Source organism: Erigeron canadensis, chromosome 6 (assembly GCF_010389155.1).
Source record: "Erigeron canadensis isolate Cc75 chromosome 6, C_canadensis_v1, whole genome shotgun sequence".
In the NCBI taxonomy this organism is placed as follows: Eukaryota; Viridiplantae; Streptophyta; class Magnoliopsida; order Asterales; family Asteraceae; genus Erigeron; species Erigeron canadensis.
In genome coordinates this window covers 4,492,085-4,517,957 of record NC_057766.1, presented here as the reverse complement: position 1 = coordinate 4,517,957, position 25,873 = coordinate 4,492,085, and the positions used below count along the sequence as shown (strand labels likewise).

At 33.3% G+C, this 25,873-nt stretch overlaps 2 protein-coding genes across 3 annotated transcripts; one reads left to right on the top strand and one right to left on the bottom strand.

The window, feature by feature from the left end:
- Positions 1-5,444: 5,444 nt before the first annotated feature.
- On the top strand, positions 5,445-13,816 carry LOC122604167. The gene is made up of 4 exons (XM_043777064.1): positions 5,445-5,573; positions 5,730-6,761; positions 12,664-12,747; positions 13,307-13,816. Exons 1-4 carry the CDS (start codon positions 5,445-5,447, stop codon positions 13,427-13,429), a joined length of 1,368 nt encoding a protein of 455 aa, XP_043632999.1. The 3' UTR covers positions 13,430-13,816.
- A 4,320-nt stretch (positions 13,817-18,136) lies between these two features.
- Positions 18,137-24,555, bottom strand: LOC122603224 (dolichyl-diphosphooligosaccharide--protein glycosyltransferase subunit STT3B). Of its 2 annotated transcripts, XM_043775874.1 has the most exons (7): positions 23,490-24,555; positions 22,626-23,156; positions 20,917-21,377; positions 20,212-20,334; positions 19,713-19,772; positions 18,454-18,579; positions 18,137-18,364 (listed from the first exon to the last, which is right to left on the bottom strand). In XM_043775874.1, coding segments are annotated over exons 1-7 (2,226 nt in total). In that variant the 5' UTR covers positions 24,414-24,555; the 3' UTR covers positions 18,137-18,363. The 2 variants fall into 2 exon arrangements, with proteins under 2 accessions (XP_043631809.1, XP_043631808.1); XM_043775873.1 differs by having other exon boundaries at positions 18,137-18,579.
- Positions 24,556-25,873: the final 1,318 nt, after the last annotated feature.

Here is a 25,873-nt window from a genome sequence, read left to right as displayed (position 1 = left end):
TATAATATACGTTTCTTATATATATATATATGTATATGTATATATACACATTCATTAGGCTAACCTTTTAGAAAAAAAGATATACACGTATATGTACATATAGCTTTGTAGGATTATTTTTTAAGTATAATTAAAAACGCTCACTGTTTGTCTTACTTATTGCTCGGAGCATACAATAAGACCCATGCTCCACAAAAAGGAAGTAACAAACTACCGTGAATGGTTTTCTAGTCTCAATAAGGAAAAATTGTAACTTGTAAGTATCTGGAGTAATATATCATATTGATTATTGGTTTCATTTATTTTTTATTAAGGTCGACTAAAACGTACCTTTAGTTTATTATTAATGAATTGATTTGAATTAATTGATGATTGTTTGAAGTATGTTATTAGATTTTGGCTAAAAGGGAGGCTAATAATGTATGGCGGTATTATGAGAGAAAAATGTGATTATCTATCTAGAATTTTTACTCATCCTTACAGAAATATGTTTTGGGTCTACACCAAAAGAATGACAAGGACAAAAAACTTTTGAAGTAGAATGTGAGTATCTAATTAGAATTATCCTAATTAATTATTAGGAGAGCTAGCGAAAAGAGCCCATATGATCATATTTGGATCCGATTGGACCTTATTAGAAAAAATTAGCACCGTAATGGGCTCACATAGTTTTTACACGGGTCATACTCGACCAAAAGAAAATTACTAATTCTATGTAAGGGGTCATACGGGGCGTTGAAACACCAACAATGGGTTGCCCTAGCTGAAAAAAAACATTGTTGGTGTTTCACCATGCAGTCCTTACATAAAATTTAATAATTTTCTTTTGTCCGGTATGAACCCCGTGAAAACTATATGTTGCCCACTATGGTCTAGTTTTTTCTAATAAGGTCTAATTGGATCCAAATGTTATTATACGGGGTTGATTTTACCTTCTCTAGTAATGATACAATAATTAATTAAGACAATTCTAAATAAATACTCATATTCTACTCTAAATTTTTTTGTCTTTGTTATGGACCCCAAAAGATCTATAATGATTAGTCAATCCATTATAATAAATAAAGTATAAAACTACTAGGTATAAAGAAAAATTATAATAGATACTTACACTTTGTTCTTAAATAACAACATACATTATTAGCATCCTCTTGGTCAAAATCTCCATAGAGCATATCAATCAATCAATTCAAATCAATTAGAACTAAGTCACGTTTTAGTCGACCCTTAATTATTAATAGATGAAAACAACAATCAATATGATTAATCACTTTAGATACTTAGGGGCAAATGTGTAGTCGGCTTGTTTTCCGGCAAAAAAGCATCGGCTAGGATCGGCAAATCGGCAACCCTATAGCACATGTATCGGCAGCTTTAATCGGCAAGTTTGGCAAGTTTCATCGGCTAGTTTTGGCCGATGCAAGTGAACGTTGGGGAGCTGACATGTGAACTTTGGCAGCCTTTTGTTTTAAAAAAAATATGGTCAAATATGCATCGACAACTTTAATTGGAAAATTGACAACTTTTTGCACTATACCAAGGAATTTGGCAAGATTTTTGGTATGACAAATGGCATGGTTTTATTGGCCTATTTTTTTGCCAAACTTGCCAATTTGCCAATACATTGACACTATACCCTTGCCCCTTACAAATCTTCCTTAACGTGACTAGAAGACCATTCACAGTTATTTATTGCTTTTTTTGTGGAGCCTTGGGTCTTATTGTTTGCTTCGAGCAATAAGACCCAATGAAATAATCCTACAAAGTTAGCGCTCTAAAAGTTATATCTATAATTATGTATGTATGTATGTGTCTGTATTTTTTTCAGATAAAAGGTTACCCCAATATATGTGTTTTAAGTAAAATAAAACAAGTATTAAAGTAAAACAAATAAAACAATAAGTTTTTCTTCGGTGATAATTACCGTGGATCATGAAAATTATCGTACATCAATTGTTTCATGAATCTTCGTGCATCAATATAACCATGATATAAGGGCCAAAATCTTGTCTTATTTGTTTTACTTTAATACTTATTTTACAATACCCAACTCTCTCTCTCTCTCTCTCTCTCACACACACACACACATATATATAAGAAACATATATTATAGAATGAAAATGAGAAAAAAAATAAATAATAGACTCACTAAAGCCTTATTTTCATCATAGATAAAACAACCTTTTTTTTACAATTATTTTAATATTCATAACCACACAACAATTAGACATGCATACATATAGAAATGTATATGTATTTTAATAAAAAGTTAAATTTAAAAATAAACACAAAATAACCATGGTAATATAAGCAAGAGTAGTAATATCAACTCACTAAAAATCTCGGTCATTGAAGCACTCCAACATCCTTACTATTATGATTAGTATCTGCAAATCAAACAATCAATATACACACAAAAAGAGAGGCAGAAAAACAAAAAACAGATAAAAACACTTTCATATACACGCCCGCACACACCCAAAAAAAGCACACTCAAATACACGCACCCGCGCGCCCAGCAAGTCAAATGTATATCTAGGATTTCGGATTTACGTGGGTCCTAAGTTTAGTTGAGGAGACAAAATGAAAATCACTCAAGTCGGATCTGTTTCATCATTCATAGCATTCATAAATTTGTATTTTCAAAAAAGTAAATAAATATATAAATAGTTAAAGTAATAATATTGTTAAAGAAATGCAATGCCGATCTACAAGTTGATTAAGGAGGGGTGAAAAGAAAATGTTTGAAAAATGAAAAGAGGAGTTGACACTTTGACCAATCGACCAACTCCATCTAATATGTCTTTAAGGTGGCTGCATTAAAACTAATACATCATTTACAATATTATCTCGAATGTAACGTGGTTTCCGGGACACACCTAGTTATACGCTAGATCCGCCTATGCCAACAACATACACACACACACAAACACTAGAATTCACCAGAGAGGAAAAAACATGAAACGAAAACGGAAAAAAGTAGAAGGGCGGACTCAGGTCAAGTCACGAAGTATTACACACGTCAGGTCACAAACTTCAAAGCTGGTCGGGTCACGAAGTACTTATTCGTAGAATGTCACGATTTTTTTCAAGATTTGATGACCAACTCTGAATGAAAAATCCTAATCCTAACTTGCTTGAAATCGAGAAGAAGAAGAGGAACACACATGAAATTTGAAGAAGATACGATTCGGGGCACGAACAACTCAATTTTCATAGGAGTGCTACCATTTTCGGGTTTTTTTTATCAGGGATTTGAAACTCATCGGATCCGGTTTTGAAATATATATATATATATGTGTGTGTGTGTGTGTGTGTGTGTGTGTAAACATGTGTTAACTGTCTCGTTTATTACAAGATTAATGACGTTTTTATGGATGAAAATTATTAACTTGAAAATCCGTTAGAGATTATTACCACAATTTTTAAGAAAAGAGATAAGATAAGGTAGAGAGAGATAGAGAAGGGGGAGGGTATGAGGAGAGAGTAGAGAGAGAAAATAAAGAGTATGAGAAGGGAAAGATGGAGATGTTTTGACCACCTAAGCATTTAATAATTATCAAAAATTTAACATGGATTCAAGTTTTTATCCAGCTTGCACACATATACCTATTATAAAGTCGACGATACTTGATAAAACATATAATAAATTGGGTAACTTTCTATCCTATACTTTAAAGCCTTTTCTCTTTTTCTGAATGTACATAGTCACCAACAATCCTTTGATTAGTTATTTAACATCTCTATCTTTAACCACAAAAACTATCCTATGTGTACAACACGCCATGGTTTCTTGGAACCTAAAATAAAAGTCGAATGGAGCAAATTCATTAGAATTGGTATAGTTTGGGAAAGTAGTAATTCTACTTTAGTGGCTTATTAACTACAAAACATCTTCTCTGGGTGCTAATATCTATCACAGAACACTCAGCAACAATGAAGTTAATAAAAACGCATCTACCTTACATTTACTTTAGTCATAACTAGATTATTAGCCGCGTAATACGCGGAAAATATATATAGTTAATTACATGTTATTTTTTTATATTATCATAAGTTGACAAAATATTTAACCTGGTAAGAGTTAAAGTGCTAAAAAAACATAAATTTACATTAATGGTCGTTTCGATTCCGGTTAACAGTGATGAGATAGTTGAAAAACATCATCTATTAAAAGTCTCACTAAGTAAAGTTTTCGTTTTTTTAAATGTCTTTACTAAACATGCATAGTACTAAAAACACATTAAAAAAAGCCAAAAAACATGAAAGGCAATAATTATTATTAATGTCTTCATTTGAAATTTAAAGTGCACATTACATCATAAAGAACTAAAAGCGCATGGAAAAAAGTTGATTTCCAAAGGTGTTTCAAAAAGTATGAATCTTAATTTTATGAATTCTAGCATGATACATGTATTTTGCAGCGACTATATATTATAACATGCGAAATGTTGTGACAAAGATAATTTATTCAAATCTGTTTCTCTCTAACAAAAAATAAATAAAAAAAAACACTCAATTTTCATTAAAAAAAAGTATATAAGGCCATTGAATTTGGGTACGTTCGGATAAAAAAAGGTCCAATTCAGAATATGTAGGTTATACATAGCAGGCCCATTGAGTTGTCCACTTACTTTGTGATTTGTCAACAAAAATTTAGTTAAGACTCCAATATAAGGCCAAGCACGACTGTTTTGCAAGGTAACTTATCAATATTCATGAACTTTACAAAATATAAAATAAAAAGGAGAATACAAGCATTTAGCTCATCAGTCCTCACTTAATTCTATCTTAATATCCAGGTAATTTTTTTTATTTTTGGAAAATCTAAAATTTTAATCATATGTCAAAATCTAATTTTTTTATTTTTTATTTGTTTTTATGAAGATCTGAGTTTTTTCTGAATTTTTGTTAGATAGAGAAGCAGATTTGAAGATAATGGTCAACCATGTATAAATTTTATAAGTTTGTGGGTAATATATCTTGGTAAAAAAAATATAATGGACAACCATATACTAACCAAAAATGATTAATCCTTTCAAATATCATTATCATATGATCTAAGTTAATTTTTAGATTGTCAATGGGGTTAGTAACTCATTGGTAAAGTTTTTGACTTTAGAAATCCACATGGGTTTGAGTCTCACTTTCAATATTTATGGTTAATATGGATTTTTTAAAAGCCCTAAGTTACATCCAAAGGATACAAATTTAAAATAGAAATAGATTAGAATATCGTTCTTAAAAAAAAATTAAATTTTATATTATCCATACATATTATTATCCGTGATCAATATTATCAAAAAGAAGCTCATTTTTAGTGAGACACCCAAAGCCATCCCAAACCCCCAAATAACAACAAAAGCAGCTTAAAAAAAAAAAGACACATAAACTCATAAACCTAACCCTTTCCTAATTCAGTCTCCTTCTCTCTGTATCTCGCTATGGACCCAAATCCAAATCCAAATCCAAATCCAAATATGGATCTACCTCCTCCGACTCCGATCACCACCACCGATCACCTCACTGACCCATCTCAGGCTATCATCACCACTCACCCACCTTACCCCCAGGTAACTACATCATCACTTCTCTTTCTTTTTTATTTTCAAGATTTTTTTTTTTTTTTTTTTTGTTGCCATTTTGGGTATTTTTTTCTAATAAATTTTAACAATTTTTTTTTTTTTTATAAATTGTATATATATATATATATATATATATGTGATCAGATGATAGTAGCTGCAATTAGTGCTCTAAAAGATAAAGATGGGTCAAGCAGACAAGCTATTTCCAAATACATTGAAAAAGAATTTTCAAATTTACAACCCACTCATGCTACTTTGCTCACTAACCATCTTAGAAGAATGAAGATGAATGGTCAACTCATTATGGTCAAACATTCTTATATGTTACCACCTGTTTTGTCATCTGGGTCTACTACTCTTGTTTTTGCTGCTGACAATAATATTAATAATAATACTAATAATAACAACAACAATAATAATAATTTGGATAATTTGGGATCCGGGTTGTCGAAAAGGAAGCCGGGTCGTCCTGCGAAGCTAAAACCCGTTGTACCCGGGATATCGGCTGTGCAGAATCAGATGCCTAATGTTCAAGTTTATAATGCGAATGTGAGTGCGAATACGAATGCTGTTGTGCAGCAGCAGCAGCAGCAGGGTTATCAGCCACAGTTTCAGTATAATGTAGGTGGTGTAGGTAGTGGTCCGGATATTCAGGTTAGTTACGTGGCGGGTGTGGGTGTTCCTGACCCGCTTCTTGCTTCAATTGGATTGGGTGATGACCGTGTTGCTGTTACGTCGACTGGAGGGAATACAGCGGTGGTGGCGAAAAGGGGTCGTGGGCGTCCTCCCAAGAGTGGCGGTCGTCCTCCAATGAGTGGTGTCCGTGGTGCTTTAATTCAGAGGAAGGAAGCTGGTGCTGGGGGTGAAGTTCAAGGAATCGAGAAGAGAGCTGGCAAGCCAGGGAGGAAGCCGAAAAGTATTACGGCGATGATGGCTGCTAATGGTTTAAGGGTTAAGGCACGAGGTAGACCGAAGAGGATTGGAGTTGGGCCGGTGGCTGTGCCATTGTCTGGAAATGCGTTGAAGCCAAAAGGAAGGCCGAAGAGGTTTGCCGGACCAATTGTGTCTGTTAATGGTGGTGTTGGTGAAATGGGATTTGTTAAAAAAAGACCTGGTCGGCCTCCTGTCAACCAGATCGCTAATCTGACTGGAAATCCTCTGGGCAGGCCGAGCAAGGTATCAAACTTTTCTTATAGCTTTATATTTTTGGATTTTGCATTGCCATGGACTATCTTATAAGTAATAAGTTAGACTTTTCTTATACGACAGATTACTTTTACTGTTTACAACTGTGGAACTAGTTGATTCGTAGTTCCTCGAGATTCATGAACACAGAACACATGTGTTTTGGTATTGATTTTGATTTAATTTTTATCTCTAACAGTCAGGTAGTGTTATTTTAAATGGAAACGGGTCAAATAGGTTGAAATGGTCAAAAGAGAGGAAAGAGATCACCTAAAGTGTGTATGTAATTTTTAAAACTTCCCAAATCATTTCATTTAAAAATTTCATTAACTATAAAATTATACATGTTCTGTCATCATATTTGACATACTAATTATTTCTGAAATTTGGACACAAAATGTTCCATGTCAACTTAATCTTAGCATCTTACCGACCTGCAAAAAAATTTGAGCTTTTTTGATTAGTTACAAGTTGCTGACTTTTGCCACCTCTAGGTCGTAAGCTAGATGATTAAGGTACTTTTATGTACTATCTTTCCCATGAAAGACATTGGGGATGTGATTTGCTCCAAACTGGGTAGATTTCCTCCTCATTGTAACTATTTACAAATTTCACATCTTTGATAAATTAGTAAGATATCCACGTCTGGCAACATGTAATAATGTCATGAAAGGTGTTGGTTTTTTGAGACCAAATTGTTGATAACTTGAAAAACAAGCTAAACTAATCGAGAGGAACTAATTTAAAGAAGGTGGTTTATGTTGAAATCATGGCTATAGTAGAATATATATAAGAAATATAAATAGATGAAAACATAAGCTACTACGAAAAATAAAACCCCTAAGAAATTGGTTTCACATGAATGTTTCTATATCCTATAATTATGGAAACCTGTTTTCACATAGAATCAAAAACAGGTTTTTATAAACTATTCAAAAACACATAAACCATTAAACCATAAACTTCAAAACAAATTGTTCATAAATTGAAAACAAAAAAAATTCAAACCAAATTAGCGAAAACTTGAAAACCTAAGGGCGCGTTTAGTTGAAAAATGTTTTTTAGTTTTCCATTTCTAATTTTCTAGAAAATGAAAGGAGTTTTACATCTCTAGAAAACAAATAAAAATTTTGAAAACGCGTTCAAACTAGAAAATGGAAAACAATTTGAGGTTTTCAAAATTTAGAAAATGGAAAATAAAAAGTGGAAAACAATAAAAAAGTGTTTTCTAATTTTCCGTAGGATAGTGGAAAGCAGTGTTTTCTGTTGTCATGGAAAACATTTTTGGAAAACTAGGATTTGAACACGTTTTCTGTTTTCCATGTTTTCTTGGAAAACAAAGGTGTTTTCCCCAACTAAACACACCTTAGTTTTTGTTTTCAAATGAATTTAAAAAATTATAGCTATGGTAGAATATAAATGAAATGTAAAAACAGAAAAAACATACATTACAAAAACAAAATGAATAAAACCGGTTTTCACTTTTAACATAAAAACCTCCAAAAAAAAACTATGGAAACCCGTTAATGACTAGAATATATTATTAAAGCTTTCTTCCTTTCAACACCCGTGATAAGGAATTACAAGTACAACACAATATATTTATACAGACAGATTAGGGTTAATGACTTAATCCCCAACAAAAGCTAAACTAGACCTAAGTAAATTAAGAGGCATGTTGTAACAGCCTTCAAAACTGGGCTTATACTATCAAGTCTCCACAAACCCAACATAAACTATAAAGTATTAGTTTTCTTATTAAGAATTTCGCATATTGAAACTTGTAAGTAGTTTGTAAAAAGTTGTAAACTCTTTATATTGCATCTGTAAATATATATAAAAGATAAACCTTAATTCCAAAATAAGTGTGGTCCCTTACATTAAGTTTAAGTTTTAATTAGAGCCATTAGATCAAAATGATGATATCATATACCCTTTTTAGATTTAGTTTTAATATAATAAATTTTAAATATGGTTATTAATTATGGAAAATAATTCCTACATTTTATCATCATAGAAAGTAATTTTTTTAATAATATATTTATGGAGTTAGTTCCCAAATTTTATATTATACTTTTTAAAATCATTTTTTTGATTTTCTTTCATTATACTATTTTCTTTTGTTTTGTCGTACATTTTATCAATTTATAATTTATATCTGATTTTTCTTATAACGTAATAAATATTGGTTATAAGTATTGAGCTTTACGTCGTTAGTATCTTATGATATTTAGATAAAATATATTATCGATATGTATACGGTGCCTGGCTATGATGCACGGAAACTCCAAATAGGTAGCCGTACCCATTTCCGAAACTCCATGGAAACGTTTCCGCGTACGAAACACATATGAAACGTTCCCTTGAATTATCTACATATACTGAAACGTTTCTTTGAAGTTTTCATACGTTTTTTAATTAATATCAAGGTTTTAATGGACTTTTACTATTCCCCAAACCCAGACAGGTTATATTATATACAATTTGATCAACATTAAACTTTTTCTATTCCAAAACCAATTATTAAACACTAAACATTCAATGAGTGATCACTGATCAAGCATATATTATAAAATTATACATATACAATTATACACAATCTCTAAAGTCTCAAGTATTTCTCTATAAAAAATTGATATAATTTATATTTGTATATATTTTTATTGCCGTATCTGTATCCTTGATTTTCCAGTTTTGCCGTTCCCCGTTCCCGTATCGTTCCCGTACCCGTTTGCCGTACCCGTTTAGGTGCTACATAGGTGCCTGGAATAATCAAAAAAATAAAAGATAGTAAAAATGGCAATATCGCCATTTTTCAACATAATTTATCTATGTTTGTTAAGTTACAATACTATAAAAATTTAGCATGTCATTATCTCTCATATATAAAAATTTTAGCAGGTAATATCTACATTTAACTTTATAGTTTATACCATCACAAAAGATATAATTAACATACATATCCTTCTAATAACTTTTGATAGAAAACATTTTTTAAAATATAAGTATCATCAAATTTCAATATGTCTTATTTTTAACTATTAATTATATTATAAGTTATAATGACAAATTAATTATGTTTAACCCGCGCATTTCGCAGGAAATAATCTATGTGTATATATATATATTTATAATATAGGGAAAAGTGAATATAAGGCTGTCTGGCACCTAAGCTTAGGTGTGGAACCCCTCACACACTAATTTTTTAATATTTCTTGAAAAATGACTAAATGCTTGGGCCCCCATGAATTTTTTGGATTAAAAAAGTTAATGTGTGTTTTCCACACTTAAGCTTAGGTACCTAACAGCCTTATATAACCATCTCCCATATATATACACACACATATATTATGAAGTTCAAAGTATAGACGTCTGCAAGTGATCCATCTCTATCTCCACTACACTGTAAAGCATTCCGATCTTTTGTTATGTTGTAAACTTAACACGATAAATAGTCAAGCGGTGATTCTACTACATTATATTCTACTACATTATAGAACATTTAGCCAATTGCTCAATTTTTTGGAAAATTTTGCATCTTCAGATAAATGTTTTTAGTTTGAAGTTCAATATATCTAATAAATATAATGAAAACTTTATATTACAAGGTCTATTCATCTATCACTCTCTTATGGCCACCATCCATAGTTGGGTGCCATCACACCCTCCCATGCGGCTTGCCCTTCTTTAACTTTAAGTCTTTAACATGTAAAGTTTCGATCATCATGTATATTTCTTTGGAGGGAACTTGTTGATTTTAATTGTTACTTATCATACTGCACACCAGTGATTTAATTCAAAGTATATAAACAGAATCACGTCTAGGTTGTAAATTTTTCGATATATGTTTTGATCTAAGTAGTCAAGGACATAAATTTCGGTGTTTCGGTCACGGACTAGTATACGAAATATCGTTTTTTTCGGTGGTATTTTGGTAATTCTAATATTTTATATATATATATATATATACATGAATAAGAGTAAAAAATAAAACCTTGAAGTGCTGAAACAGAATTCACCGAAATTTCGGTGGTATTTCGGTCAAAACGACCGAAAATTTCGAAAATGATATCTAAACCGAAATTCAATACCGAAATTATGTCCCACCACCAAAACTGATAACATAGGTTTTGATATTCCAATGTGGCATGGTTGTATCAAAAAGCAAATTGTTTATGGTTTATTACTACTATGTTTATGAAACCCACTTAACATAAATTGAAAGTAGACAAGGCTTTGGTATGTGTGTTTTCTTTGGTGTTTTGTGCTGGGTCTTGATGTTTATATAGTAAGAGGAGAAAGGGGGTGTTTGGTAGTAGGTGCAATCTTCACGAAGTTGATCATATAAATGCTTCATATAACAGTATGGATACGATTTTCATCTATTGTTCATCCATTCTTTCTCTAACAAACAGGTTTTTGGTACTTGGGATGAAGATAAAAACACTGATGGTGAAATTAGTAGTTGGCCAAATAAATAAACCCGCAATGTGCATTATTTAGAGTAATAGTTGGCCAATTAAAATAAACCCACAATGTAAATAGTTATATGGCAATATGGGGAATGTTCGAATTCTGAATTTGCCTTGACTATCTACCTTGTTAATATCAAAAGTTTGTAAGATACAATTCCTTGGATGACTTGCTACGTGGTTCATCAAATGGCCACTGATGAATGTCGATGGATGATTTTACTCCACTTTCAGTAACTAAATAAAGGGTGGTTAATTCCTACGTATTATCCTATTAGTCATCAGTTTTCCCTATTTTTTCTTTATCGAGATCAGGTAAAGAATAAGAATACATAAACAATTATGTTACATTGGAAAAAGGCGTTTTGAAATAATACATAAAGGGTCGATTCCTCATTGTTTCATCAAGCCCATTGAAATTAATTTTTGCAATTAATTGTTTTTACAATATTTTAATCCATATATCAGCATTATTTATTTGTGTAAGTTATATTGATCTTCGTTAGTAACTTAGTATGATCTTGTTGAAAAAATCACCAAAGCATGATTTGGTTGTGAGGTTATGGGAAGCAACAGAGTACTTGATTTTTCACAAGTTAGGTGAAGAAAATTGGTTTATCTTAGTCTATGTTGGCGACATTAGACTTGCAAGATATATAGTAGAAATTTGGTGAGCACTAGGTATACCTAGTCTTGTAAAAGGCATGGTCCCTTAGTGGCCCAGTGGTGGGAATTGTGGTAATATAGAATTTCATAGGAATGATAAAAGATTACAGGTCATCTAGAATATACCTTTGCATCCTCAGGCGAATAGTCGATGAGTTGCAACTTGCAAGAGATTATTCTGAAGTCTACAAAGTCTATCATCATCCCAAAAATTGGTACCATACCACATTCATTAATGAAAGGGACATATTACCTAGACATCACTCTTATTATGCACCAATGTTCAAAATGACAAGCATCTAATGATCAGCCTTGTGAATCGATAAAATTTGGAAATTTTAGCTGGGTTCAGGATGAGTAGTCTAATGGTCTAAAGAAGAATCTAATTGCGGCAGAAAGTATATTTTTTTCATTAGGATTTTTTTGATAAATATGATGGTAAGGTATTAGAAAAATGCTTGATGTTTGCTAATGGGAGTGAATCTGTTCCTAGTTGGGGATCATTGAAAATTATCCGAACTATTTGCAGCTGTTTCCTACATGTAAAGTTAAAGTTACATAATTTGCGTAAGTATGAGTACGCTGTATGCGTTTGCAACATATTTCACATTTATGTTTCTTTTCTTACTTGCCATTGATTTAAGCTAAGGCACCTTTCTCCATATGTGCAAAAGTTTATTAGAAATTTTTTTGGATGCATACCTACTTATCTTGATTAACAGTTATCTGAACTCCATATTATTTTTTGACTGCAGAGTGGACCTGGGACGGCAGTACTGGTGACAGACCCCCGACAGCTTGTCGTTTATCAAGAATTGAAGAACAAATATGAGCTTCTAGTAAGTTAAAAAATAGTTATTATCAGCCTGTATTTTTTATGTAATGATAGCAATTTCAGCCCGGATACTTATGAATGAATCAATTTGGGTTATGTTCTACCTCTAATGGGTCAATTGGGTAAATATGGCTGTGTATTTTAACTGGTAGCGTTATAGTTTTGTAACACACAAGACATCCTAAATCCGTTTACTTCATCATTGAAGGAATATAATTTTTGTATTCATATTTATCTAAAAAAGCTCATGATAACCCAAATTGACCTATCCTTTATTTTTAAATACGACAATTAAGGACCTTGTGACTACTTCAGTATGCTATGGGTAACTATTATATTTATTTGTGCCGTTTTCATTTTTCTTTCTTTCTGAGTTGTTCTAAAATGCTTGTTCGCCATCTAGCAATAAGATATAAACCAAATTAACTCATTTTCACATATATGGCTTGCAAATGCAATTAACTCTTGGTACTAATGAAGCTTTAGTGCATCTAAGCCATGTTTCTTGTCGATTTGTTTATGCATATTTGGTTTTTTACTTACTTTAAACAAATTGGTTGCAGCAATCAAAAGTTAAACACGTGGCAACTGTGGTGAAAACCTGCATCGACCCCGTCTATGGAAATGCTGCATTAGGGGCATTACAGGAACTGGAAGCTCTAGCTGGAGAAGCCAATGCACCATAACATGGTCAAACCTAGGAACTGGCAACCCTTTTCCCTGTGATTAGGTCTTTTAGCAGCCAAGGTAGATGCTTGCATGAGAATTTAATTTAAAAGTTGGTTAAGTTTAGGCGATCCTGAACAGGGATTTATTAAGAAGAAAACCGTCATCCATGAACCCTTTGTTTCCAGTATGTATAAAAGTAGTCATGATATGATGCTAACCAACAACTACTACTCAGATGGTTTCTATTCATTTGTGTTTCAGTTTTTCTAGGATGTGACACTGGTATGTTCCCCTTTTGGGTTTATGACCTTTTTTATGCACTCGGTGGCAGGTATTGCCAAATTAAATCATCACCGATACATAATGGATGGTCATTACTTGAAATGGCTCTTTGAATGTGTAAATGTGTATTCATGTTAGAAATTTTATGTTGTAAAGATGGATTCTAGGCTGATATAAGCTCATGACCAGTTGAGTTTTATTTGATACTTGAGTATCTCTATAATGTTTTGGTAGTTCTGTTAAAGGAAACGTGATGCATATTACAATTTCACACTATGAATCTACCCTATGTTTTACAGGTTTGACATGCAAATTAGTTTGACCTTTGAAACCGAATATCATGATCTTAAGAAGATTTGTAATTTTGTATTAAGACTGTTTGAGGAGCCAAAGTTGTAGAGGGACAAATGAGTGTTCACAAACATCATTCCAATTAAATAACATGCGTGACAGTCATGATATACGGCATTACGGTAGATACTTGAATGTTGTCTTTATATGAATGATTAATGATATGATGATGGTGTTTTGATACCAAAAATAGCGAAAACTCTCCGAGTGTATCCGGGTGCTTTAATAAGATCACAATTCTAAAAAAGTTTGAGGTTAAACATAAACATAATAGATGTCTAAACTTTGCTTGAAGGTATGCTCAAAACCTGATTAGGCAAATATTTAGGCATAGAAATGATTTATGGGGTAATATCTGTAAAGCGCTATAACACTAAAGGATTCTTGACATGCATCCTATTTAAAAGTATATATAATTGCTGAAAATTGCATAATGTCGAATGATTATCTATACTAATAGTTTGATTTGTTCGATTTATCTATAATTACTCAATTCAACATGGATTGCCGATTGTCTGGTGTCCATGTAATTTGAACTAGATAGGGTTGTTGGTATGTTGCATAGGTTATATCTAGTTTTAAGGCGTCACGACTGTAAGTGACGCATCTTCGCAAGTTATTCATGTCTGTTCTGTACATCTAATACATGTTCAAAAGCATCATAAGGATTACAGTTATATCCTTCCAATTATATCTAGTTTTAAGGCGTCACGACTGTAAGTGACGCATCTTCGCAAGTTATTCATGTCTGTTCTGTACATCTAATACATGTTCAAAAGCATCATAAGAATTACAGTTATATCCTTCCAATTATAATTGTGGAGAAGTTACCAAGTAAAAACGGGTTTGGGTTTAAACATGTTTTATGTGAACAAAAACAAGTCACATCGGGCCAATGACATTAACAAATTTATGATTGTCTAAACAAGTGAGTATTAAGACGAGACTTTGGTATTAATGGAGGTGGTAATCTTGACATGAACGAACTTTAGATTTTACACTTGTCGTTAATTCAAATGCTTGAGTAAACAATAATTCAAAAATAAAAAATAAAAACTGAACCATCATTTTAGCAATATTACTTCGTGCTCATATTAATCACGGTTATGTTTGACACAAAAGGTGGGATCCTTAATCCCAAAATTATTATCTACATTTCTACTTTTAACTTCACAATACAATTGCCACATTCACCGTGTTATATTATGATAATTATGTACCGAATTTCCTTTTTTCCCTGAATAAAGTAATCAAACAACATTACAACTTTTATGTCAGCTGGTATTAAATTAACACGTTACAAACTGAAAAAACTGTACTTGGTGTACAAATCTTAAAATATGAGTAGTCAAGCTGATGCAGTGGGACTTGAAAACAAGAAATTATATCTCTATTATTCTACTTATTTTGGTATTTATCTCTTTCGTTTAAAATTTTGGAAATAAATGACAAACCATAATTAAGACGAAGATTATCTCCATATTTGCCAACTTGCATTTCCTCTTATATTGAAAACTTAAATTTGTGAAGAATCTCATGCTTAGCAAGTTGCCAGTTAATTTCCCTATTTTTATCGGCTCAAAAATTGACCATCTCAAAATAGATTCACCACCTCCTACAATCTCATCGCCACCAAAAACATTCCCATGCCCAATGGCAGCCAACTCACTGTCCATGACTATTATCTGACTACCCTCCAATATTTTAACACACAAAGACGAAACTGATGAATGCTTTGTTCCCTTCTCTGTTTCATCTTTTTGATCGGTACCACCATTAATAGCATGTTTAACCCACACATACTCTTCTTTGTTCACCCAATCATCTCCATAGTCATCGAAACAAGGAGGTGATAGATAGATATTACAACCTCCTAGATACTCCTCCTTCCCAAAGTTCTCATCCCGGATGAAAGTCTTTGAGTTGGTTTCTTGAAAGTTGTAACCATCACTGTCTTCAGGATGATGGGCCTAGAAAGGGGGGGGGGGGGGGGGGCGACCTTTTGGATCTTATAAAACTCTTTCTGCTCCTCTTTCCCAATGATCTCATCCCAGATGACATCCTTTGGGTCAGATCCTGGATCTTGTGAATAGAACACGATTTGAATTAACCCTTCCTGCTCCTCTTTTGGCGATTCGTCGAGTAAAAAAGTGGTTCTCATCACGCATAGCCATTTGAATTAACCTGAGCTCTAATACCACCTGATGCAGTTTCTTATGCAATCAAATGGCTCAAACACTAATGAGGAATCAAAGACTAAAAGCTGAGAATTTACATTCAGAAAACTAAAGCTTTTAGACTTTGATAAAATTAAAGCTTTTAGTCTTTGAATCCTCATTAGTGTTTGAGCCATTTGATTGCATAAAAAACTGCATCAGTTGGAAATGCATGTGAGTATGAATATTTTACCATGTATAAGAGAAAAAAAGTTATGGCTCGGTTGATAAAATATCTAGTGGTTACAAAACTGGGCCACCAAGTTCAATTTTGGTTAAGCCCAACTAAGTATCACAAGCATAATGTTATATCTCAATCCAAGAGGCAAGTGAACTGCAATTGCTCCAACGTTCCATTTGATCCCGGCGGTGTTTTTGGCTCCGGTGGTTTTAGTCGGATGCAAAACTCGAGAACGAGTTTTTTTCGAGTTTTTCCGAAGAAAGGAAGAATGATGCAGTGGGACTTGAAAACAAGAAATTATATCTATTATTCTACTTTAGTATTTATCTCTTTATTTTTATCTCTTTCGTTTATATATTTAATTTAGTTCACGAAATCTCCATAGCCAATTTTTCATTTTTTATTATGAAATCAGAAGGTGCTGCCTTTGGTACTACTCTTATTTTACACGATCCAGGAACTTCCATAACGTTGGCGTGATTCGGTTTGAGCAACGGATCCTGACGTGATACATCTTCGTAATGAAAATTGAGTGACAATTCCTAGTTTATTTCTTAATATAGTGGGTCTAGGATCTATTTAAAGGTTAAAGCCGTCAGCCATTCAGCAATGTCTAAAGTAACCATTGAGTCTCTCCCTAGTTTCTCTCTAGAGATCTAGATCTGAGAGATTCCGGCTTTCTTCTTCGGCGAAGCCGTTGAGATTATTCTTTCAAGGGTAAAACCCTAGGCCGGAGGTCCTTAGGAAGCAGTCTCTCTATCTAGAGTAAGGGTAAGGTTGTCAATATTCTTATAAACTCAAAATATTCAACTGAATGTTACAATGACATGTTTGAACTATAATTTGTTTAATTGGTTGTGTTTTGAATGTCATAAATTTGAGTAAATGATTTTGTTTGTGATTTAGATTTGGATTCAAAGTCGAGTTTTTATTAGGTATCATCGGAAAATAAATGTTTAGTCGAAAAATTCCATCGGTAAAAATGATCAGAAAAGATCGGAAAAGAAAGAATGGAATAATATATTTATTTGTATGATTTTCATTTTTCGTCCCCCAAGTAGCTATTTTTTCACTCTTCGTCCCTCAAGTAGCTATTTTTTCACTTTTCGTCCCTCGGTGTAAGATGAAATGACATTAGTGCCCTCACGTGTCTAGCACGTGCGTACGTTAACGGCCATTTTTTAACGCCGTAAGACCAAAGGACGATTATTGAAAAAATTGACCATCTTTAGGGTCAAAATTATAATTTTTAAAGTTTAGGAATCAAAAGTGAAAAACGTGCCAACTTCAGGGATGAAAAATGTAATTTACTCTAGGATCTATTTAAAGGGTCTTTGATCATTGTAACATGCAGTTGAATATTTTAAGTTTATAAGAATATTGACATCTTGTCAACAAAACCTTTATGGTTTCGGTCTTTGATTAATCTTTTGTTCTTGAGCCATTTGAATGCGTATGAAACCGCATCACAAGCGATCTCGTACAAAAATTTATCCGCTTTGACTTGCTACTCAGAATGTCCATATGCGATCTTTGATAAGATCGAATTCAGATATCATACTTACACGCAGAGAAAAACATATAGGTAGGAATATATTTATCAACTCATAACCTACTATTCAACAAAAATGAAGATACGATGACACTGGTAATAACGTAAATCGTTGCCAAATATTTAAGGAAGATTTGCAGAATTTCAAGATCACAATTAAAGCATTTGGCATTCTCTTTCAAAGTGTTCGACCCAATCATGCTACATAGTCGAAAGATGACACTAACCTTGAATTTCCCATGACTTTGGTATTAATTAAGTACTAAATTAACATAATTAACGATGAAATGCAAAATCCAACGACCTATAAACCTGTAGAGGGTAGAAAACTAAAAGACTTACATAACAGGCCTCAATATGAAGGTAGAATCCGCAAATTTCAAGACTTGTCGTCAAAAAGCAGTCTGATTTCTATAACTAGATCTCCTATAACGCACACTCAACATTCTTACATATTACCATCGGTTGCTGGGTGGTTTAACTTTGTAGATCCTAACTATCCAATTTGATGTCGTGAATGCCTCTTCCAAGTATTCAAGCTTCACATCTTTGTTCCCTATTTCAACGCCCCTCGCTCGATCATACCTGTCAGTGTCATTGAATAAATACCACAAATTGTCATACAACAAAATAACACTGTATTAGTTTCGTACTAACATCATAGGTCATGTGGCACTGAAGGTGGCAATTTTGACCCATTTACTAACATAACTGGGTCAAACAAGTAATAAACAGCATAAAAAGTAAACGGGTCGAATGTCCCCCCATGTGTAGTTTAATTCATAAAACCTCCTATTTAAATTCCAGCGTATTAGAATGACACAACTTTTTTCAACAAGCAACACTAATTATATCAGTTTAACATTCGTCAAAAGGTATCTTTGATCAGCCTGACCCAGTGAGCCAACCGACACAAAAGGTCACAGTTTTGACCAGTTACCCAACCTGCCCATTAGTCCCATTTTGCCATCTTCAGGTATGCATCATATATATATGCTTTTACAGTCAAAGTGTAGTTCCACACAAGCTGGACCTGAATCTAGTTAATATCATGCCTCACACTAGATAGAATAATGGTATACTCAATGACAGAAAGAGATATAAGGCAGTAAAAATTGCCCACTGTAACATGTAACGTGGCACAGAAAACATTGCAAGCCTGTAAATTTTTTAGCTGTATAGAGAGAGATGCATGCCAATAATCAAAAATCAAGACAGCTAATGTAAGCAGGCAGCATACATAAAGCAAAAGAAATTCATTAATCATATTAATCATTATCATTAGAATTAAAAGACCACTACAAAAGGACAACCTATATATAACTTCAAGAAATGAAGGTAAATTTAAACAACTAGGAGAATGACAATATAGAAAAAACATTACAAAAGAGAATACCTGATAAATGACCCAGTGCAAATTATACATGACGGAAGAAAAGAAGAATTTGAGAAGAGAAATATAAAAACAAAGAAATGGTGCTTAGATTTGGTGAGTAATTAATACTGAGAATTTATTATGCAATCTGCATGAACTTCACATGCTTCTGGTGATCTTTTTCTCGTAACTATTTTATATTGATATCTATTTAATATCAGGTTCAACAGCTAATGGACTCAGGTGACAGAAGGTTGTGATATAATAGTCACTTGTAGAAAAACAGAAAACAAGAAACATTTATAAGCAAAAACAAATGACATAAAAAAGTTAAGATACTCACCCTGGAGGTTTTCCATATTCTGTTGTCAGCTCCCCAAATCGATAATAGCATAGCTTGTACCTATAATCAGTACCAATATAATAATGAATAATAACCCAGTTAAATCTATGCAGTTGAACATAGAGATATTTACATTTCATAATTAATATACTCTGAAGAAACACAAATATAACCTAGTTAGGCAATATGGCAAATGTGTATCACGAGGGATGAGTCCAATCAGATAATGAAATTAAGCATTTATCTCATGGAACTAAAAGAAGAATTTCCGTAACTTAACCAAATCCCCAGTTGAAACAAAAAGACAGAAACATCGACAAGTTATCCACATGAAATCGTTTGGTTAACAAGTCTTTATTAACAAACTATATTCCTTGTAATTTTAGATTTACGCATTTGTAACTTTTTTACTTCTTTACTTACTTTCTTAATTTTAAAACAAAACAAAGGGACACTTATAGATCCAACAGAAGCTAGCATACTCCAACTGAAAACTTACATTAGACAGTTCAACATCTTGGGAGCAGCTCCTTTATCGACACGATATTCACCATTAACAAGATAATCAGGTTCCTTGATCACAGGAAAAACTCCACCTCCAATTCGAACCATCCACAAAAACCTACATGCAAACATTATTAGAGAGTGTTATAAACATCACATGGAATACTTAAGTACATGATACTCCCTAGTGTAAAAAGCTGACCACTTGCAGAATATTTGAGAACAGATTACTAATAAAACAGTCAAATGGGCTAAGTAGACAAATAAAAAATATTAGCCGGAAAATGGGTCAAAATGGGTCAAATGAAAGTTGGCAAAATCTATTTTGATGAACACAACCCCCTAAACTGTTTTACAAAAATATTTAGAAATTTATTATAATTTTGTTGCGTTGTGTCCACACCCTGCTTATGACAGGATTGTGTACCATTATTACTGTTGTCATATGCGAGTATTAGTTTTATGTAATAATAATTAACGCATCGACTATTTATTATTATTTTGACGAATTAGAAGAAAAGTGATTGTGGGTCAACCCAACCAAGTTAGAACCATGCAAAAATGAAGCAGTTTCAACCCTGACCCATTTGGACTCATAGCCAATCGGCCCATCCTGCTCCTGCCCATGTTGCTCCCTCTATTAACAGTTTATCAAAGAGTAATTTTCAATAAGCATGGTTGAAAAAGGCTGAATGCTTACTTGTTAATATCATCAGAAGAGTAGCCAGTAACACCTCCAAAAACAACCAATACATAATCCACATCAAGCGATCTCATTATCTCATATGCTTCATCTTCATAAGATGACATGGCCCGTCCTACTGTAGCAATGTGAGTATTGTTCCAAGTATTATTGTCTACAATCACAGTTCTGTTTCCCATGGCTGTAATTTGATAACCGTAATCCCACCAAGACATTACTTTAGCATCTGAAGGAGTATTCTGTCGAAGCCAGAAGTATGCTTCACGGTAGTCATCAAATATAACCCTCTGACCATGGGCTCCACGTGCCGCCAAGACAATTGAAGGAGACGAGTATGCCTCTGAAGTGACCCAGGTACAATGGATAACATATCTGCTTAGTAAATAGAATGTGCCAAAAAGCAATACGGCCGCGCCATTTTTGAGATATGGTATAGGTTGATCAAGTGATGTTTGTTGCTGCAACAAATATATAACAAAAAGAAGATAGAGGATGAAAAACTAAAGCTATAACATTGACAAAGCCAAAAATGCACAAAACAAGCAGAGCATAATAAAGTTTTAACAGGAATATTTTAGTAAATTAGAAATTCCATCTCTTGGTTTGTTCAGTAACTTAGGATTTTGTAAAAAAGTGGAAATACAAATTTTGGGTCAACAGATGTTTTCAACACGCTATTCCTCTTTCAATAAAATACTAAAAGAGAGTCAGACCCACCAACAAAGTCCAAAATCATAGGTGACTGAAAATTGACCACATTGCATTCATCATCTTCTTGTAACGAGGTTTGAAATTATCTTTAATTAATTACCATAATGAACTACCAATTTCTAAGCTGCTAAACTTGATGATCGGGCTTATACGGTAAATCCAATTAATCTCTTAATCCTTATTAATTATTTGGAAACTTAAAAAAAGGAAATTAATCACAGATTTACATAATTACTAGTACTACTAAAGGATAATATTATTGCACAGAAGATAAACCAAGAAAAAACACATTCAAGGTAAATGAAATTGATTGATGCGGATTTTTGTATTACATTCAAACAAATGAGGAAATCTAAATGATGATTTGAAGCCACGTAAAACATGAATATAACTGTATCTATATTTAAATCTTCCATGAACCTGTAGATTTATGCATGGACAATTTTGATTTATTTCTACAAGAGTGTTTATCCAATAAAATAATTTTAAGAGCAGACTTGGTTATGAAAAAGTCCTACTTTCCATGCCATAAACATATCACCCTGCAATAAAAACTATGCAGTCTGATATAAAGTCTTTCCACTTGATGCCAAAGTGAGCCTCTGTAATATTTAAAGTAGAGCTGCCCATTGGATATTCAGAAAATTGATATTTCACCACCATCAATAGAAGACTACCAAAAAGATTATTATTTTTATTCAAGAATTATGCATTGCAATAAAAGCTAATGGAGTCTTTCAATGAACTCAAAATATATCTAGGGAATTGAAGTTTTATCAAACTACAGGACAATGTCTTGAGGATAATTTGGATGAGCAATAAATTTCAATATATTACCTGAATAAACTACTAAGAATGTTAATGTGTTCAGGTGGCATTACCAATTTACAAACTTCACACGTTTTTGAAACACCATTAACGACACTAACACAATGATGAAACACAATACAACTTCAATATACATTAAATAACCATACGAATAAATAGATTCTCACCTTGGATGACCCCCTTGTGCTGCTCGTTCCCTTGGCAGACGCGGTTTGAACAGTCTTTCCCCTGATTGATTGGGTCAAGTTCTTGATTGTAGCTGAGACTGCAATAGCACTTATAAGACATACCGCAGGAGTTGCAACAAGAATCAACCGAACCATCACACCCGCGAAGTACATACTAGTGAGACCGTACATCACAATGAATATTGTGGCATCTGACAACCGTTTGAAGCAGAAATACAAACCAGCCGGAAACAGAAACAGCAGGATATGGAAATCAAACATGAAAGACGACCAAGCTGTAGGCTGATGCTCAGAGACCGAAGCTATGATGGGTATGTGATCTTTTGCATATGTCGGGTCCAGTAAAGAGTAAAATCGTCCCGTCCACGGCGAGATATAGCCAGAAGCTGTACCTACTCCCAGAGCGATAGCGCCCACAGCTACCGCAGATGTTACACCAAACCTCAAAAGAGCTTGAAACAGTTTCTTATCGTTTAACATATGCTTCACCCAAATCAAGAAATAAAATACCTACCAACATAATGAAATTGTGTAATATAAACATAGTATTATTTTTAACTTGTCAACAAAAGTAATAACTAGCTTCTACTTGCACAAGGAAAGTGATCTCCAGACAACACAACTTTGATATACTCAATGATCTCAAACTTTATCTAGTTGTATGGCGTGCAGTTTACTGCTTGTATGGACAGATTAAGTTGTGTACAAATCACCTCCCAATGTGCAAAGATAATCAAAGTTCATAAACATATTATGACATATAAGTGGGCATCTTTTACAAAAGCAAAAACAAAAAGATACCATATAATATGAATTAAAACCGATGAGGCCCGACATGGGTACCTGAATCAAGAAGAACACTCCCATGGCAGCCATATGTTCACCAGACTGAACATGTTGAAACCCAACAAAGCGAATCTGCATAGCGAGCAACATTCCCACAATATACATACAATTATACGCGACATAAAGCCTCATCGAATACCTTCCAGTAACCAACAATACCAACACATACAAAGGAATCAAATTGATAATAAACACATAACCACCCCAAGCCGAAACCATATAAAAATACCCAAAAGCCGAAGCAAGTGCCCACGCAAGCGACCCCGTATTAACAGCCTTAACAAACAAATAAAACGTCAACAACAACGCAAATATCGCAACACCCTCATTATCATAAGACCCTGCAACCGACCGCGAAATGTACCCAGGACAAATCGCGATCAATGCAGCAGCAACTAACCCAGCACCCGAATCCCAAATTTCCTTACCGAAAAAGTACGCAACTAAGGTCGTATTAGACGCGAAAAACGGGGCAGTTAAAACGCATACTTCACGAATATGAACAGCAAAACGTAAAAACTTTAAAGTCCAATAAATAAGTGCAGCAGTAACCATAAGACCTGGATATAATGTGCCCCCAATGATTCTGCCTAAAGGGTACCAAGATTCAGAATCAAACCAATTCCAAAATTCATAAAACCCCTTTTCGGTTAAGTAAAGGGTAGTTCTGTAATTAAAATATGGGTCAAATTCATGGATCATTGACTCATAACGAAGAACACTAAATAAACGAGTTATAAATGCTAAAATGTAGACAAGACCCAAGATTGTTAAACGGATCAAAAGTTCTTGTTGTTTTGTTTTTAGCTTAAATGACATTTTTAATGAAGACCATGATGTTGTTTTTGTTGATATTGGGGACTTTAGATCTGGTGTTGGGTTTTGACTGGGGGCCTTTGTTTGGTCTGGTTTTCCGACCATGATTTGGTTTAAGGAATGAAACCCTAGTTGTTGTAATGATGGATGAAAGATTATATGATGGAAATGGAAGAATGGTGGACTGTTTTTGTGTGTGTGTGTGTGTGTAAGTTTGTCAACACCACTGAAGTCGTGAAGGATTGATTGGTAGATAGATCCAAAAACCCTTGTGGTTAACCAACCAAGGTTTTTTCTAACAAATGGATGTATGGGTCGGGTTAGATCGGATCCGGGTGATGATATGTTGGTTTTGGAATTTTTTTATTTTTAAGAAATATATAAAATTGATAACAATAGTTTATTACATACATGAAAACTAGTATCTTATAAATCAAAACCTGAATTTTTGCATTATAAAGTAAAAATTTTAATCCCCAAAATACTTAATACTTACCGTTTTAAAGTTTCTCATTAACAAAACCTTTTCTAAGACAACTTATTCTATTTTTTTTTATTTTTTAATTATATGAATATTTAGGATGTAACTTTGATCATTCAAAAGACCTCTAATAATGAACTTTTATAAATATGATAAATGAAACTAAAATCCTGGTAGAGATCTCTAAAGTCAAAAACGTTACTCTATTGGCTTTTTGTATTTTTTTTTTTTAATTTAAGTTATAAATAAGTATTTAATTATCAAGCAAATAATATGATTTAAGCAAATATTATATACAATTGATTTTCAACCAACAGCGACGCGGCAATGGTTGTGACAACAAGGTGTAGGAGGTGAGTGATGATTGGTGGTGGTGGTGGTGATAGTGCCGACGGCGGAATGGGGGTATTGTAACATCCCAAAACTTTTTGACATTGACCGTTAACTTGTCGTTAGTGACCGTTAGTCACTATGTGTTTTGTATGTGCTTATGTGAGTTAAATGATTTACGTGAGATATGTGTTAAAGTGATTTAAAGGAATGAAATCAAAGTTGATAATTATTAATAAAGTCAATTAATGTTCCCGATAAGATATAAGGGTCGATAAGTGTTCCCGTAGGCGTTAAAAGAGCCGTTTAGGGCCGAAACAAGTTATAATGAAGTGCGAGGGCCTAGATGTAAAGTTGGGAAAGTTGCTTCAGTATATAAACGCCATGATGCATGACCATAATGCAGAAAAATCAGATCCAAAACCCTAGAAAAGTCGTACACACAAACCCTAGGTCAATTTTTCAAGTTATAGTCGATTTCGGGGGATTTCGGAAGAGTTTTTGCTTGATTTTCGATCCGTTGATCAACCCTACAGGTATTATATCATCATTTGATTTTTGATTAAGTTTTAAAGTAGGTTTTGTCTCTGTAAATTCGACCTTGAGGGTTATGGTTGATATGATTACGTTTCGTTATCAATTACTTGGGTTTTCGGGTAATCTAATGTATTGTTATTGTATCCTCTTGTCCCTGGAACAATTGATCGTGTGAAATCATCATATGAGTCATATAATGTATGTATATGAGTTCTTT